Below are 18,049 nucleotides of genomic sequence, written 5' to 3' on the forward strand. Positions count from 1 at the left end.
TGTTCCATTTCTGTGGTAGGTTTTTAATTTTTTAAATTATTAGGATCCCCATTAGCCAACGCCAATGGTGATTATGACCATTGCTATAAACCAATGCTATAAACTGTAAGGGGCCAACATTTATGAAGCATATATCCCTCGTTGGCCTATCCCTCTATGCTGACACAGATCTCCTACTCACACGGATCCCCTCAGAATCCCTCAACCTTGGCCCATTCTCCTCTAGTTTCTTCTCTGACTCATCACATGACATCCTCTGCACTACTCTGACCATTCCCACCTCAACCTGCCTCTCTCGCACAGGGCAATTCCGATCCTAAGCAACGTGGGGACTCTTACAATTGACAAACACAACTTTTCCCAACAAAACTACACATTCCTCTATCCCTGGGGAGCTTCATGTTCACATAAAAAGTCTGCAGCCAAATGTCCCCTTCCTTTTAGAAATTCGAAAGATGTGAGCGCATGTGAAATCGTGATTTGTCCAAATGATCAGTGATGAAAAAACTGCATACCAGAAAAAAGTTCCTTGTTAGTTGTTGCATGCCAGAGTCTGTCGACAGATGCTACTACCATTTATGTTACTTGTATATGTCCAAGAGAGATTACAGTACCACAGTGACAGTATCATCCACACAACTTCAATGACCTTACAGCCTGTTGAGCTTTGAGCCAAATATCAGCTGCCCTTTGTCTGAAAACAGACTGACCGATACCAAGGTTAACAGTGGTGCCAAACATGTAGAGAGAGATGACAGTGTTGAAAAAAGTATAGTTGAAGACTACAGAGAAATTGATGCTGAAGAAAGAAATGAAGATCCACAGCGCACAAAGGAAGTAGAGAATTCCCTGCAGGATCCCAGTGATGGTGACCCTCATCTGACTGTGCAGGCGGGGAGAGGAGAAGGGGCTGCCGCTCTCTTTCATACTCTTCATGTGTCTACGCAGGTAGCACACTGTGACCCAGCTCGACCCCACCATCAAACACAGACAAAAAAACATGTAGATCATTTTGGAATAGAAACACACCAGTTCAGTGTAATACAGTCCATCTGTAGAGCCAGAAACAGTGTCATTTGTTGATGTGTAAGTGATGTTATCGTTTCCCTCAACATTTTTGAGACAATAAACTATTGATGTACTAACAGCCAAGTCAAACAGAAAGAAAACTCTGTCGACAAACAGGCCCCAGTAAATTATGATTTTGATGTTCCTCTTCACCCAGATGAAGAGAGCTCGCTGGGCTGGGACGATCTGGGTGTAGTAGAAGAAATTCAGCCAAACAGAGGTTGACATGCTGGTAAATGCAGTGAACAACACTAACATATCAACATACTGGATCTCTTCGCTGTAAGTGAGTAGCCACACGCATTCCACCGTGATAAGAGAGACCAGGAAAAGTGTGGTGCAGAAAACCAAGAATCCCAGGAGTAACTTCACAGGCTGTTTGAGTCCCTCTCTGCCTCGCGGTGGACAGATGAGGCAAAAAGCAAAAAACAAGTTGGCTAATATGTTGAGAATAGCCAGAGGCCCGTTGACTATGATATAAGCCAATTCATCCATCCCAATATAGGTTAACGACATTTCTGAAAATCCAGAGGTTTATTGTATGTTTACAGGGAGTTACTCTGGATGCTCAAGTGATGGAAAAGAAACCGTCAATATCTGAGGGTATGAGGTGTCTGAGGCAACATTGAAATCAAATTCAAATACAACCAACGCACATTGTAAATATGTAAATGATTGGTCAGCAACAGAAACCAAAAAGGAAGGAATATCTGTATGTAGCATTGCATAAGCTTCCTGTAGCATTGCATAAGCTTCCTGTATGGTTAAAAACAAACTACTTTCCATTTTCTGTGGTATAGATGTGTCTTTATGATATAGACCTGTGGACAGGAATAATCTTGGTGTAGTATGAAGAAATCATCCACATGGAAGATGAAAGTAGATCAAATGCTCAGTATGGGTGATTCCCAATACAATCTCCTTTCTCCTGGAGTGTGTACTCTTTCACCACTTCCCACACATCCCAAAAAATTGGATTGGTAGAGACATGGGCTACTGGGAGTTTCCACCGTATTTCTTATACCTGTCATTTCCTTTAAATCAGTGAACAAGTGCACACTTTGGGAGGAAGTAGCAAATATTTGGGACATAGGCCATATCACTATGAGATGAACAACAGTCTGTATTCATAAACCGTCTCAGAGTAGCATTGCTGATCTAGGATCAGGACCCCCATGGCCATTTAATCATATTCATTATAAATAAAAAGGCAGAACTGATCCTAGATCAGCACTCCTACTCTGATACACGTCGAGAATAAGTTTGAGTGTGATCATGCAAATACAATTTCCCAGAATGATCACTTTTAAAGAGTCAGACAGGCAGTTTTACAGAACTTTATCTTATTTATTATTAAATACATGTCTGACTAAAACGCCAGAGGTAAGAGACCATTCATATTAGAAGAAAGACAACAAATACATAAAAGGAAACTCCATCTATTTGTAATTAAGCCTGCTGTTTTTAAAGTAAATCTTTATGCAAACAATCAACGAGATCTGAAACTTGGCATGGTGATTGATCTGAATTCATCCAAGATTCTCACTCACACACACACACACACCCTTTTGTGGTCCAAACTTCAGATGTTACTTCTTATAGAATAGGGTGGGGTATGAGTCCCTCTTACAATGCAAGATGTTGAAAATGTCTTCATACATTTCTAACAGTTGAAATATTCAATAAATAACAACTGTTGTACTGTTCAGACCAACAGACTGCAGCAGACCTTGACCATCATTCAATCTGTCATATGAAACCACTTTGGTGCATCTATTCCTCATCTAAAAAAACACATAGCATTTTTGACATGTTTTCCATCTCATATGCAGTGAAATATCTTCACAATGTAACAATACTTCACACACACAAAACACGTTTGGCAGCTTTGTCTTTTCAACCTGTATTTTCAGTTAAATAAAATAAGATAATGTTAATCTACAATTCACAGCAGTTGGCAAATGGGTGTCCACACATACATACGCGCGCACACACACAAACACACTCACTTTGCGGAACAGACATTTATCCACACATTATGAATTCATGGGAACTTTTATAATTTATGGATTATTGCTTTTGAGAAATAATCAAATCATATGATCAAAATCACTGTGAAATGTTTTTGATGCAGTCGATCTTCAGTCCATCCACAGTCCAGTGCAGTGGATGCAAATTTACCTTCAGACCTAGCCCCAGTGCCAGCCCTTTTACTGAACCCTACCCAGGCAGAGGTAGCCTGTGTGCCAGTGTGTTTGTGCTACCATGCCAACTACTTATCACTCATTGCCACGTTTGGCTTGACAAGGACAGCAATGGATGGAGTATGCAACAGCACAAATAGATCTGGGACCAGGCTAAAGCCTAATTTACACCTTCCGCTTCTGAGCTGTCTGCTAGGTCTGCCGAACGAAATGGTGCACATTTCCGCACTGACAAATCTCCTCGTCCGCAGGACCTTTTTCCAAGGAGGTGCGCAGATGCGGACCTTGTGTGGATCGGAGTGGACGTTCGAGTGAAATGGAAGTGTAAATTAGGAGGCAGAGGTGGAGTAGCTGGGTGTCAGAAGTAGTCCCGGCGTTGTGAGTCATCGCTGATGAAGGAAGGGTTCCACTGAGCGGGGTAGATGCAGGAGTGGCGGGAGCCCGGCAGGCTGGAGAACGGGTAGAGGCCGTTATGCTCCAGGTCAGAGTTACGCAAAGCAGGCTGCAACACAGGAAAATTAGATGAGGTGGTCAATGTCAACAGCGGAGGAAGGAGAGAGAGAGAGAGGGAGGTGTATGCTAATCCTAACCTGCTGCGGTGGAGCAAAATTACAAAAGTAGTGGCCCTTCTGTCTAATTGGTTTGTCTATTGTTTTCTGGAGAAATATCATATGTTTGTCTTATTACAAACTACCTGGTTTGGGTCCTGGATGCTGATCAGACAATATACTATGGGTATGACGGAGTGCCTGGACACAGCCCTTAACCATATTATATTGGCCATATTTCACAAACCCCAGAGGTGCATTATTGCTATTATAAACTATTTACAAACGTAATTTGAGCAGTAAAAATAAATGTTTTGTCATACCTGTGGTATACGGTCTGATATACCACGGCTATAGTAGTAGTTTCTATACGTACTGAGTAGCAGTTTCTATACGTACTGAGTAGTAGTTGCTATACGTACTGAGTAGTAGTTTCTATACGTACAGAGTAGTAGTTTCTATACGTACAGAGTAGTAGTTTCTATACGTACAGAGTAGCAGTTTCTATACGTACTGAGTAGCAGTTTCTATACGTACAGAGTAGCAGTTTCTATACGTACAGAGTAGTAGTTGCTATACGTACAGAGTAGTAGTTGCTATACGTACAGAGTAGCAGTTTCTATACGTACAGAGTAGTAGTTGCTATACGTACAGAGTAGTAGATGTCTGTCATCTGTAGCAGGTTCTATACGTACAGAGTAGTAGATGTCTGTCATCTGTAGCAGGTTCTATACGTACTGAGTAGTACTTTCTATACGTACTGAGTAGTAGTTGTTATACGTACAGAGTAGTAGTTTCTATACGTACAGAGTAGTAGTTTCTATACGTACAGAGTAGTAGTTGCTATACGTACAGAGTAGTAGATGTCTGTCATCTGTAGCAGGTGCAGGTTCTATACGTAGAGTAGTAGTTGCTATACGTACAGAGTAGTAGATGTCTATCATCTGTAGCAGTTTCTATACGTAGAGTAGTAGTTTCTATACGTACAGAGTAGTAGATGTCTGTCATCTGTAGCAGGTTCTATACGAACAGAGTAGTAGATGTCTGTCATCTGTAGCAGGTTCTATACGTACAGAGTAGTAGATGTCTGTCATCTGTAGCAGGTTCTATACGTACAGAGTAGTAGATGTCTGTCATCTGTAGCAGGTTCTATACGTACAGAGTAGTAGATGTCTGTCATCTGTAGCAGGTTCTAAACGTACAGAGTAGTAGATGTCTGTCATCTGCAGCAGGTTCTATACGTACAGAGTAGTAGATGTCTGTCATCTGTAGCAGGTTCTATACGTACAGAGTAGTAGATGTCTGTCATCTGCAGCAGGTTCTATACGTACAGAGTAGTAGATGTCTGTCATCTGCAGCAGGTTCTTGGTGCTACCGTTGTCCTGCAACTCGATGGTTTCCCTCCCCCACTCCATAGAAACACGGTTACTCTTCGGGAACTCAGCGTACGGCGACATCTGAAAATCTCTGCTTTTGAAAATAATCTTATTGATGTCATTCTTGTCTTTCCTGTAAAGAGATAGACAGACAAATATTAGTTCAATGGCAGCACATTGACTGACTTTAGTAAAACATTTGCATGTTATTATTGCGTTATTACATCATTATTAACGCTTATGTTATTTCCAAATTGTGTGGACAATAAAGTTTTCTAATTGAGATATTATTAGTTTGATAAATATAATACAACATGGACTGAGAATAAGGAATTAGGTTTTGTAATTCTATTATTGTGTTATTAGATGGTAATAACAACAGTACTAGTGTCATTGAGTCTTACTTGCACCAGGTGACAATGAGAGCGATGATGAGAATAAGGAGTAGGCCACCCCCTGCTGGCGATACCACCACAGCTATCAGCTTGTAGACTAGTAGAAACACAAAACATTATGAATAAACTGGAGGTCTGAGTGGTATACTACAAAGCAAGTTAGATCTACTCAGACTTTTTTAATTATTTTTTTTACAGCTAGCCAGCTTCACATTCCAGCTCAGGTTTCATCCGTACTACGACGGTGGATATTGCTCGTCCGTCTGCCGCTAACTCTAGCAGGCTTGTAACTGCACGTGCATGTCCTACATTGCTAGTCGAACGCCAAACTCTTCATTGAGACAATGCTGGAACATCAATCCATGGGCGAGTCAGTGCCACATTTTAATTTGTGCCGAAATCAAAATGACAGAAAAGTGATTTTGCAAATTCAGCAGGTTATGGTGTGAAATAGGATTTTAGAAGAGTTGTCTTTTTTGATTACTTATCGTTAACACTGGCAGTTTGACTGTTAAACTCACGGGAACACTAACAATGGCTGCCAGTCTTGACATGAATGGAAACTGTAATCTATGGATTGTATGTCTATGGTTGGTTGCAGCTGTCAGTTTTCCTTTCGCAAATTTCAAAATACAATCCTATGAAAAACAAAGATTGGAAAGAAAACACTGTCGTTGCTACTTTATTTTAACTTTATTTAACTAAATTTGTAATGTGATAGGTATTTTTTACACAAAAAAAATATACATTTGATTAATAAAATAATCAGTCTTCTTCCTCAAATGCAAGGGATGATGGCACAATCTTTACGAGAGTATCTGATTTCATTGGTCCTAAACTCATGGCTCAGACACCTCAGGATAAATGGAGTTAGCTTGTCCCAGAGCAGGTTAGTTCTGAAGGATTCGATGCCATTAAAATGCACCTGGCTAAAAGGTGATAACGGTAATCCCGAGATGAACTCGCTAATTCGCAGTATAGGGCTCTGGCGCTTCATTGTGATTATGATGGCATAAAAAATGTTTTGCCCACACTACAGATGGCTGTATCGGTCTGCTTATACAGGGTTGGTAAAAGCCCAGTGCACTACTTTTGTGAAGAAAAAACAAAATAAAATTCTTGATTTTTTCTTCTTTTTTCATTCAGATTCTTTAGGGGATGCTGCAGCACCCTAGGCACCACAACCTCCCGTGACTATGGTTCATCTGACTCTGGGGAAGAAGATACATCCTGAAGGATACCTTTAAATGATTATGTTGTCTTGATTCTCAATTGTATCTTTTTCCTCACACTTTTTAAATTATTATTTTTGTTATTAAACTCTCCTACTTACAATTTCCACAGTTGAATCCTCCAAATCCAAATGTGCAACTGAAAGATATAAACAACCAAATAAAAGACCAAAGCATGGAATTAACAGAATGGTCCATGGATTAGAGCTCTCATTGCTTACCTGACACAGGTTCCATTGACCCGTTTCAGTCCATCACCACATTCTGTAAGATAAGGAATGTTATTTTACAATCATTTCAAAACAAGAACGTTTCAGATATATAATGCATTTTCTTTTCAATACGATGCTTGCTACAATGAAATAAAAAGAATGAAGTGAATTTTACAGAAGATTGACCCAGGTTCATATTCACTTGGCACCAAACGGAAAAAAAGACTGAAACGGGAGAGGGGGGGCTACTTGAACATGTCAATAGGAAAAACGCTATGTTGTGCTCTAACGTCTGCTCGCTCCATCCTTCCATGCCCCACCTATGCAGGACTGAGGCCTATCCTCTCCCTCCACCAGACCCAGGCCCCACCTATGCAGGACTGAGACCCATCTTCTCCCTCCACCCTCTCCCAGACCCAGGCTTCACCTATGCAGGACTGAGACCTATCCTCTCCCTCCACCCTCTCCCAGACCCAGCCCCCACCTATGCAGGACTGAGACCTATCCTCTCCCTCCACCCTCTCCCAGACCCAGGCCCACCTATGCAGGACTGAGACCTATCTTCTCCCTCCACCCTCTCCCAGACCCAGGCTTCACCTATGCAGGTCTGATCCTCAGGATTGAGTTTGAAGTACCCTGGTTGACACTGGCAGAAGGCTGTCCCATTGGAGTCGGTACAAAAAGAATGCTCAGGGTGACACTGGGTATTCTGGGCCAGACACAGACTCTCAACTAAGGGACAGAGAGAGGAGAGAGGTGTGGTAAGGATGGTTGTAACAGGGTCAGGTATGACATTTTAAACATGCTAATGGCGTTCATTGACTTCCATTGTTTTATGGTTAGGAAATGCCTAAGTTAGCAGATGGTGGCAGTGGCTGCGTACACAAACCCAAAGCGTGGATTGCATTATGTCCTTGTCCCCACAGACTGCTTACAAGGTAACCAAACAAATAAGTCATTTTTAAATTAGGATGAACTATCCCTTTAAGACTGGGGTTACGGGGAAAGAGGTGAGGATGGGAGGGAGAGAGTGCTGTACCATGATAGGAAAGTTGGTGAGTGACCACCACTCGGCAGTGTCCAGCGGTGCTGTTACAGTTGTTCAGAGACATCTGTATGATGTGGTAGACCTCAGAGCTGGTCACATCAGTAGATATGGAGAACATGTTGACAGCAGAGATACGAACCCCGTCCTCCCCCCTGGAACACACACATGTCACAGCAAACTTGATTTGAAGTCCATTTAAAATCACAACACACGAAGGTCATGCTGAAAGCGTCTGAGTTTTTGTTCTATTGAACAATAAAGGCATTTTAAATATGTGGTCCTGATTATTATTTTTTTACGAAACTTTACAGACAAAATACACAAGAACCAAGAGAGTATGGCTTGTTGTCATGCATTCAGAGTAAATTGATAAGTGCAAAACCAATCTTACGGGGGAAGAAGAAACTCACTTTTTACTCAAAGAAGAGCGCCGGTAACCACGCAGAATTGATAGTGAGGCATTCAGCTGTAAAATAAAATAATAAAAACTATTATTAATAATCACCATATAATACATAAACTATACCTTCCTTGCATTCATAATACATATATTATCATGTTTGAACAGGTTTGCTGCCTCACTACAACAGACCCACAATACACAATAGTATACTGTATATCAGTGATTGTAATTTCTCTCTCCCCACTAGGGTTGCAAAACTCCCAGTAATTTAGCAAATGTACAAATTTCTTGAAATATTCTAAACTGACTGGTTACAGGGAATATTCAGGGTTATACACAGGGAATATTCCCTCCCTTTGCAACCCTACTCCCCACCATGTCCCTGTGCTCCTTACCAGCTGGTTGATCTCTCTCTGGATCTCACGCAGTGTGGCGCTCCTGGAGAGCAGGGGGACGTTGAAACTGAACGTGCCCAGGAAGGTTTTTGCTGTGGAGGAAAACAGACACTGTGGTTAACTAAGGTTCAAGACAGTCTGTAAAGTTTACAGCCATTTTTTTTCATCAAATGAAATATAGGTAACCTGCTTGATATTGAATAAATACCTCAAAAAGTTTAGTAATGTCTTATCTTATCATCACCTACTAACATAACCTACACCATAACATAACTGACACCATAACCTAACCTATACCACAACCTATACCATAACATATACCATAATCTAATAACACAACCTATACCATAACATATACCATAATCTAATAACACAACCTATACCATAACATATACCATAATCTAATAACATAACCTATACCATAACATATACTATAATCTAATAATATAACCTATACAATAACCTAATAACATAACCTATACCATAAGCTAATAACCTAAACCATAACCTAATATCATTACCCCAGTATCTCTACATGCACATTCATCTTCTGCAGATCTATCACTCCAGTGTTTAATTGCTAAATTGTAATTATTTCGCCATTATGGCCTATTTATTGCCTTACCTCCCTTATCTTCCCTCATTTGCACACACTGTATATAGACCCCCTCTATAAAGTGAGTGCAACCTAATAACATAACATATACCACAACCTAATCTATAAGGCCCTGAGTATTGTTTATATTTTCATTGTTATGTGATATGAGACTTTGTAAATAAAGTACTGATATGTACAGTATGTTTAGCTATAAGATTTATAGTGCAACTGTCTTACTTTATTATAACCCAAACGGGTCCTGTATGTCTCAGTTGGTAGAGCATGGCACCACCGCCAGGGTTGTGGGTTTGATTCCCATTCATAAAATGTATGCACCCACGACTGTAAGTCGCTTTGGAGAAAAACGTCTGCTAAATGGCATATGTTATTATTATCTATTATTATACTGTATATTAAATAAGAACCTAAATATTGTATATATTTTTATTGTCATAGGAGCCTTCATAAACAAAGGCTGTACTGTTTGTTTAGCCATACCTCGCGTGCAGTCTCTTCCGTGCTCCATGTCCAGACCCAGGGGACACTCACAGCTGAAGGAGCCCCTGGTGTTAACACACGTAGAGTCACTGGGACAGGGGCCACTCTCACACTCATTCACATCTGAACCAACACAGACAGAGGACAGAGGAGAGAGAGCAGGTCAACACAATATAAAGCTGACTATGCATGCACCCCACTCCCCCCCACAAAGGCTATACCATTCAATACCATTAGCAATATATAGACTTCACAAATAGCTCACATACAGTATGGCTGGGAATTGTAGGTTGAGCTCACCCTCATTGCAGGTAGGTCCTGTCCATGATGACAGACAGTCACAGGTGAACCCAGTCACTCCATAGGGTAGACACTCACCTCCATTCAGACAGGGGCTGGGCTCACAGGCACTACCTAAAGAAGAGGGCAGGATTCAGAATGACGTACTGTATCTCATATCAATGCAGTTCATAGTTTCTTACCATTTTCTTTATTGTTCCAAACAGTCATTAGGTTTTTGGATCTTCATTTCACTTTTCCAGCTCAATTCAAGGCAAAACTAACTTTAGAAGAATCAACGTATTGAAAGATATACTGTGTTGACAAACCTGGTGTCTGCGGTGTAGATCTGATGTCCATTGGAGCGGTGGTCACCTCTATCTCAGTGGTCCCCCTGTCAGTGTGTTTCCCTGTTGTGTGTAGTTCCACTGTGTTTCTGGTGGGGACGCTGTAACTGTAGGAGGCTGCAGTGGTGGTGATGCTGTGAGCCGTGCTGGTCTCCAGGTGCAAGGTGGTGACGTCGGTGGAGCTCACCCCCGTTGAGGGCCCTTGGGTCTGAGTCTGAGTGGTGCCCGGGGGCTGGGGGGTGGAAGCAGAGCTCTGGAGACCCAGGGTAGTCTCCGTGGTAGTGGTGGTAGGGATGATGGTGGGCTGAGTCTGGGCCTCAATGGAAGTGGCGGTACTGGGCTGAACCATCCTCGTCGTAGCAAGAGGCGGGGTCGGTGTGGTGCTGGTTGCCATGGTAACAATGTAGGGCTCGTCCTCGATGACCTGTGACTTTATTGTCACGGTAACAGGTGTGGTGGACACCAGGACCTCTGTGGCCACCGCCGGCCGCTGAGTCTTGGGGATGAAGGGAGGCTGGGTGGCGAGGAACCGAGACAGGAAGTCGTCCAGGGCAGTGGCACTGTCTCGTAGTGTTGGGGGAACAGTGGTTAGACCCAGGCCTAGGATAGTATTGTCCTCTGTGTGGAGCGAAGGGACAACCTCTGTCTCCCCATGCCCCCCCCGGGTGCTAGGGGGACCTGTGGAGGACTTGGTGGAGGTCTCAGACCCAGTGACCAGGATGGAGGGAGAATCTCTATCTGTTTCTCCTCCCTGAGAGGTGTTGGGGTGGCTGGGGCCTTCTTCTGACGACAGCACAGGGGGCTGTGATGAAGCAGATAACCCCTCTTCTGTCTGGGATGTCCTGCCTCTGGAGGGCTGACTAGAGTCTGTTGTGTCTGTGTCCCGTCCGCTATGGTTATCAACCACCCTGAGCAGAGGGGTGGAGTTGGGGGTTCCCTCTGAAACCAGAGAGGTGAGGTCCTGTTGGGTCACATTGAGAGGTCCAGTCAGTGGGTTGGTCCCTCTGGAGGCGAAACCACCAGACCACTCTGTTTAGAAAGAAATAGAAGAGGTAGAGGAGGAGATACATTTATTTGTCCATTTACTACATGAGAAATGGAAATTATACTTTTACATATCCCATTCTCCCCAGTAGGCATATGCATACGGCACATATACAGTGGGGCAAAAAAGTATTTAGTCAGCCACCAATTGTGCAAGTTCTCCCACTTAAAAAGATGAGAGAGGCCTTTAATTTTCATCATAGGTACACTTCAACTATGACAGACAAAATGAGAAAAGAAATTCCAGAAAATCACATTGTAGGATTTTTTATCAATTTAGTTGCATATTATGGTGGAAAATAAGTATTTGGTCACCTACAAACAAGCAAGATTTCTGGCTCTCACAGACCTGTAACTTCTTCTTTAAGAGGCTCCTCTGTCCTCCACTCGTTACCTGTATTAATGGCACCTGTTTGAACTTGTTATCAGTATAAAAGACACCTGTCCATAACCTCAAACAGTCACACTCCAAACTCCACTATGGCCAAGACCAAAGAGCTGTCAAAGGACACCAGAAACAAAATTGTAGACCTGCACCAGGCTGGGAAGACTGAATCTGCAATAGGTAAGCAGCTTGGTTTGAAGAAATCAACTGTGGGAGCAATTATTAGGAAATGGAAGACATACAAAACCACTGATAATCTCTCTCGATCTGATAATCTCTCTCGATCCACGCAAGATCTCACCCTGTGGGATCAAAATGATCACAAGAACGGTGAGCAAAAATCCCAGAACCACACGGGGGGACCTAGTGAATGACCTGCAGAGAGCTGGGACCAAAGTAACAAAGCCTACCATCAGTAACACACTACGCCACCAGGGACTCAAATCCTGCAGTGCCAGACGTGTCCCCCTGCTTAAGCCAGTATATGTCCAGGCCCATCTGAAGTTTGCTAGAGAGCATTTGGGTGATCCAGAAGAAGATTGGGAGAATGTCATATGGTCAGATGAAAGCAAAATAGAACTTTTTGGTAAAAACTCAACTCGTTGTGTTTGGAGGACAAAGAATGCTGAGTTGCATCCAAAGAACACCATACCTACTGTGAAGCATGGGGGTGGAAACATCATGCTTTGGGGCTGGTTTTCTGCAAAGGGACCAGGACGACTGATCCGTGTAAAGGAAAGAATGAATGGGGCCATGTATCGTGAAATTTTGAGTAAAAAACTCCTTCCATCAGCAAGGGCATTGAAGATGAAACGTTGCTGGGTCTTTCAGCATGACAATGATCCCAAACACACCGCCCGGCAAACGAAGGAGTGGCTTCGTAAGAAGCATTTCAAGGTCCTGGAGAGGCCTAGCCAGTCTCCAGATCTCAACCCCATAGAAAATCTTTGGAGGGAGTTGAAAGTCTGTGTTGCCCAGCAACAGCCCCAAAACATCGCTGCTCTAGAGGAGATCTGCATGGAGGAATGGGCCAAAATACCAGCAACAGTGTGTGAAAACCTTGTGAAGACTTACAGAAAACGTTTGACCTCTGTCATTGCCAACAAAGGGTACATAAAGTATTGAGATAAACTTTTGTTATTGACCAAATACTTATTTTCCACCATAATTTGCAAATAAATTCATTAAAAATCCTACAATGTGATTTTATTTTCTCATTTTGTCTGTCATAGTTGAAGTGTACCTATGATGAAAATTACAGGCCTAAATACAGGAAAATTACAGACTAAATACTTTTTTGCCCCACTGTATATACACAGACATACATATACACAGTGAGGGAGTTTGAGGGCTGTTTACCCTGTGAGGAGTTAGTGTGGTGGTAAGAGTCAGACCCAGATGTAGCATCATGCCCATGCTCAGGTCCTGTGAAGGGTATCCTGATGGTGACGGCCCCGGCCCCGGCTCCAGTGCGGCCAGTCGGGAGGTCCCAGGTGGAGGCCCGGGACTGGGAGGAGGAGTTGGAGTCCTCAGAGTACATGGAGGTGTTGTTGGAGGTCACAGACAGTAAAGTCCTCTCTCCTGCTCGACTCACAGTGGAGGAGATGTAGGTGCTGTCAGTTTGGACGGGGAGAGCCACGGTTCCTAGGTCTATCAACTGGTCCTGTCTGAAAGTGGCTGTTGACTGCCCATGCCCGAGACCCACGGTGCCTCGGTTTGTCGACTGGTCCTCTCCAAGACCCGCGGTGCCTGGGTTCGTCGACTGGTCCTCTCCGAGACCCGCGGTGCCTCGGTTCGTCGACTGGTCCTCTCCGAGACCCACGGTGCCTCGGTTCGTCGACTGGTCCTCTCCGAGACCCACGGTGCCTCGGTTCGTCGACTGGTCCTCTCCGAGACCCGCGGTGCCTCGGTTCGTCGACTGGTCCTCTCCGAGACCCGAGGTGCCTCGGTTCGTCGACTGGTCCTCTCCGAGACCCACGGTGCCTCGGTTCGTCGACTGGTCCTCTCCGAGACCCGCGGTGCCTCGGTTCGTCGACTGGTCCTCTCCGAGACCCGAGGTGCCTCGGTTCGTCGACTGGTCCTCTCCGAGACCCGCGGTGCCTCGGTTCGTCGACTGGTCCTCTCCGAGACCCGCAGTGCCTCGGTTCGTCGACTGGTCCTCTCCGAGACCCGCGGTGCCTCGGTTCGTCAACTGGTCCTTTCTGAGACCCACGGTGCCTCGGTTCGTCAACTGGTCCTGCCTGAGACTGCTGTCAGCATCAGGGCTGTCCTGAGGCAGTCTGGCTTGTGTCACAGACACAGACCTGAGGTCCACTCGAAGCCCAGGGTAGGTCTCTAGTAGATGGTCTGGTGCTAGTCTGGTCTGGTCCTCCCAATGTGTGGTAGCCTCTGTGGACACTACAATGGTAGAGCTCATCTGCTCTTTCGACAAACTAAGGGTTCCTTCTGATGCCCCGCGGGTTGAGACCGTGGAGAGATGCGCGTTTTGTTCAGTGGCTGTGAATAATAAATAAATACAATTAAGGATGATAGGTATGAGTTTTCTGTATTCAAGAAAATCAGTGTGTCACATGGGCCTACATAATGAGTTGGGGAGAAAGACACCCAAAACCAAAATGTAAATGTCTGCAATGTGCACATCAGGCCACCAGATGGATGTGGATGTAATGATTTTGCGTGGAGAACAATTGGCAGCCCAGCCTGTCTACCCTGACAAAAGCCTGGGCCCTAAGAATGGAGGTGCACTCAGGCCTTTGGGACCTTGCCATTTCCTTCCTAATCCTGATCTAGCAGAAGCCATAGACGTTAAAATACAGTCACACAGCAGATGTTGGTTGGGTCCATATTGAGGCAGAGTTGGCTCTCTGGCTCATAGTTTGTATAAGCTTTATGAAAACAGTTCATGTCTCATTAAAGTCACATTAATATGACATTTCATTGGTAAGTCCATTGCTGATTGTTTTTGTTGCCAATGATGTTTCTGTTTGTAAAGATACATATACCTACCTATGACTATACCTCCTGCTACTAAGATATGGCAGTTCTAGGCCTACACATGCAGACACAATATGTAAGCTATTTAATGGTAACAAAACAGACACCCCAGGTGAGGAGTGTTCCTGTCCGTATCACCACTACTACTAGGGCCTACAAACTCCACCTAAGCCTAAAGCTTGGTTTATAGTTGGTCTGGGACCTGAAATCTCCGCCTATCTACTCTGCGGCAGCCTGTTGACAGCCTGCCTGTCTGTAGGGAAGGCCTGTGCCTGGCACTTCTCCACTGACTCAACACTGCTGCTGGAGGGCTTTGGAACAATGACCTACTGCCAGTGCCAAGGAAGAGCTGAGCGCTGTCGGTGCTGGATAACATCCTGAATGTAACACACAGCAATGACACACTCAGACAGTCAAACTGTCAGACAGTCAGTACGCAGATAGAGGGAAGAAGAGTTCAGCAATGGTATAGTCAGTCCACAGAGAGAGGCCTAGGATGCATCCCAAATAGCACACTATTCACTATATAGGGCACTACTTTTGACTGGAGCCGTATGGCAGGCACAATGAGTTAGCTTGTGTGTGTTTATTTTTTTTCTTTCTAAACCAGCGCCATCATTTGTGTTGCGCCCAGTTCATGACGATGATGAAATGGGTTCTGTCCCAAATTACACCCTTGGCTGTTCTATAAAGGTCCAGACTCAGACCTTTTGACAGAGACTGTAGCACACTTATATAGTGGATGTGAAAGTTGTCCCAAAGCATGTTGGCTGGAGTACATCTGTAAAGAAAATCACAACTTCTCTGAGATCTGAAGCCAACCTCTGCTGGATAAGACAGTTGGCTTTGAGTTGTGTAGTGTGTGTTGTTTTGCAGAAGATCGCTGGTTCGCGCCCTGCTCGGGGCAGAACAGAAAGCACTCTGTTACGTTTATATACAGAGACAGACTATTCACCTTCTCAAGAAGCGGACCTCGACCCCTGTGCAGATTGAGGTACCATTCCAGTAAAGGCTTGAGACAGCTGTTGCCACCAATCCGATGTAGTGATTGAGAAGGGAAAACGGTGCTTGAACCAGAGCACCTGCAGTTCACAGCCAAGCACACTGCCCCCTGTGCCATAAAGGTTCAGACCTCTTGGTAGTGGCCGTAGTAACCTTTCTTACAAGGAGGATATAATAGCTCTACTCTCTAATGAAGTCTGGGCAAATAATAACCAGAAAGATTCTCCACTTTCTCCACATTTACTCACTGACAATACCTCATACGAATTTATGGAGGTAAACAACACTTCCAAAACTCTGGCTGAGTGCTGAAACAAGAGTCAACAAAGACATTGTTTTGAAAGGTAAACCTTAGAAGTTGTTCAGTACAGCGTGTGTTTTTCTAATCTACTGTTAGGCTATTAGTTTCCAAGCACATTTTAGTATATTGTTTCAAATGATCACTATGAATTATACTAAACAAAAATATAAACACAACATGTAAAGTGTTGGCCCCATGTTTGATGAGCTGAAATAAAAGATCCCAGAAATGTTCCATACGAACAAAAAGCTTATTTCTCTCCAATTTTGTGCACAAATTGGTTTATATCCCTGTTAGTTTGCATTTATTCTTTGCCAAGATAATCCATCCACCTGACAGGTGTGGCATATAAAGAAGCTGATTAAACTGCATAATTATTACACAGGTGCACCTTGTGCTGGGGACAATAAAAGGCCACACTAAAACGTGCAGTCACAACACAAATCCACAGATGTTTTGAAGGAGTGTGCAATTGGCAAGCTGACTGCTGGAATGTACAACAGATCTATTGCCAGAGAATTGAATGTTAATTTCTCTACCATAAGCCACCTCCAACATCGTTTTATAGAATTTGGCACTAAGTCCAACTGGCCTCACAACCGCAGACCAAGTGTAATCATGCCAGCCCAGGACCTTGTTCTGGGTTTTTCAACCTCAATGCTGTTATTTAATTTAGTCTAAACATACCCCGGAATATTGATCAAGAAGCCTATAAACGTGAAATAAATAGTCCGTTATAGTTTACTTTTATATACAATGATTAAATCACGACTGAGATTTAAATAGTCTCTGACAACAAAAAACAACGACACTTAAGATATTGTCACCGCGGGCGATCCGTGCCACATACAGGGATGGGACAGTGTGTAGAACTATTGACCCGTTTGCGAATTCCAAGGGACGTACCCTCTTCCATGTGTCTGTAGGTGCCTATCTTACTACCCCTTACCTAATTTGTCTTCACTCAATGTCCGGGTCTCACTGTCCTCAGAATGTCGGACTCGGTGGGATTGTTCTGTTCCAGTTGATGGTGATGATACCTCCCTAAAGTCTTTAGAAGTTCCCGAAGTAGTAAACAAGTATTTTGGTAAGGCAGTTATTTCTTCAGAGTTCGTAACGCTGGGAGAAAAGTATCCCCTCGTTACCAGTGTCCTATCCATATCGTTGCTGCTGGAGGTGTATGTCCACGCATTGATGGGCCTCAGAACGATCAAGAGGACCACAAGAGAAAGACGGGCTAGGACTACGTGACTCAAAGAACACGTTTCCATAATCAAAACGACACGAAATCGGCGGAAGGCAGGAGTATATTCCAAACAAGAAGCGGCGAGTCACCCACAGCCAACATTGGAACGTGTGTTCTTCAGTAATTTCTTATTTTAAAAAATCACATCGGAGACCCTAAACACCTATTGATCCGATGACGGGCAATAAATTCGAAAACCATAAAGTGGTGATGGGAAAAAAAGCATGTTATCACATCCGAGGCGCCTAGCTCCTCCCACACACTTCAGCTATAGTAGTTTCCACCCAATTCCCAGTTGGCCGTCCGCGGACTAGCCTATTGTTACACTCTAGACTTCTAGACTTCAGAATATCACGAATCTCTGATTCTGTTCCTTTATATTGATTTCTTCAATGTAAGATACAATAGTAAACTCGACATGCATGCCACAAGTGTGGAGTTGAGACCTCAAAGATGAAATGTTGACTTGATGTT

The 18,049-nt window shown here is 43.7% G+C and overlaps 2 protein-coding genes across 4 annotated transcripts; both read right to left on the reverse strand.

Annotated features, from left to right (window-relative positions):
• Positions 1 to 627: 627 nt before the first annotated feature.
• On the reverse strand, positions 628 to 1,584 carry LOC129821594 (taste receptor type 2 member 8-like). The gene has a single exon (XM_055879244.1). The coding sequence runs from the start codon at positions 1,582 to 1,584 to the stop codon at positions 628 to 630; it is 957 nt and encodes a 318-aa protein (XP_055735219.1).
• Positions 1,585 to 2,394: 810 nt separating this feature from the next.
• heg1 (heart development protein with EGF-like domains 1) lies at positions 2,395 to 18,018 on the reverse strand. Of its 3 annotated transcripts, none has more exons than XM_055878283.1 (14): positions 17,279 to 18,018; positions 13,392 to 14,528; positions 10,586 to 11,632; positions 10,278 to 10,391; positions 9,978 to 10,100; positions 8,882 to 8,973; positions 8,494 to 8,549; positions 8,075 to 8,235; positions 7,633 to 7,767; positions 7,045 to 7,087; positions 6,925 to 6,962; positions 5,601 to 5,688; positions 5,152 to 5,329; positions 2,395 to 3,774 (listed from the first exon to the last, which is right to left on the reverse strand). In XM_055878283.1, the coding sequence occupies exons 1-14, from the start codon at positions 17,598 to 17,600 to the stop codon at positions 3,631 to 3,633; spliced, it is 3,678 nt and encodes a 1,225-aa protein (XP_055734258.1). In that variant the 5' UTR covers positions 17,601 to 18,018; the 3' UTR covers positions 2,395 to 3,630. The 3 variants fall into 3 exon arrangements, 2 of the variants coding, with proteins under 2 accessions (XP_055734258.1, XP_055734260.1); XR_008754265.1 differs by having other exon boundaries at positions 3,701 to 3,774; positions 5,023 to 5,329; XM_055878285.1 differs by lacking the exons at positions 2,395 to 3,774; positions 6,925 to 6,962 and having other exon boundaries at positions 5,221 to 5,329.
• Between the last annotated feature and the right edge of the window lie 31 nt (positions 18,019 to 18,049).

The sequence above is a fragment of the Salvelinus fontinalis genome, chromosome 23 (assembly GCF_029448725.1).
Source record: "Salvelinus fontinalis isolate EN_2023a chromosome 23, ASM2944872v1, whole genome shotgun sequence".
In the NCBI taxonomy this organism is placed as follows: Eukaryota; Metazoa; Chordata; class Actinopteri; order Salmoniformes; family Salmonidae; genus Salvelinus; species Salvelinus fontinalis.

Excerpts from the sequence above, each read along its gene's own strand:
- LOC129821594 (XM_055879244.1), bottom strand. The coding sequence starts at position 1,584 with ATGTCGTTAACCTATATTGGGATGGATGAATTGGCTTATATCATAGTC.
- heg1 (XM_055878283.1), bottom strand. The coding sequence starts at position 17,600 with ATGGAAACGTGTTCTTTGAGTCACGTAGTCCTAGCCCGTCTTTCTCTT. Across the intron at positions 11,633-13,391 it reads CCACACTAACTCCTCACAGG|AGTGGTCTGGTGGTTTCGCC; the intron begins GTAAACAGCCCT and ends CTTTCTAAACAG. Across the intron at positions 8,550-8,881 it reads AGAGAGAGATCAACCAGCTG|CTGAATGCCTCACTATCAAT; the intron begins GTAAGGAGCACA and ends TTTATTTTACAG.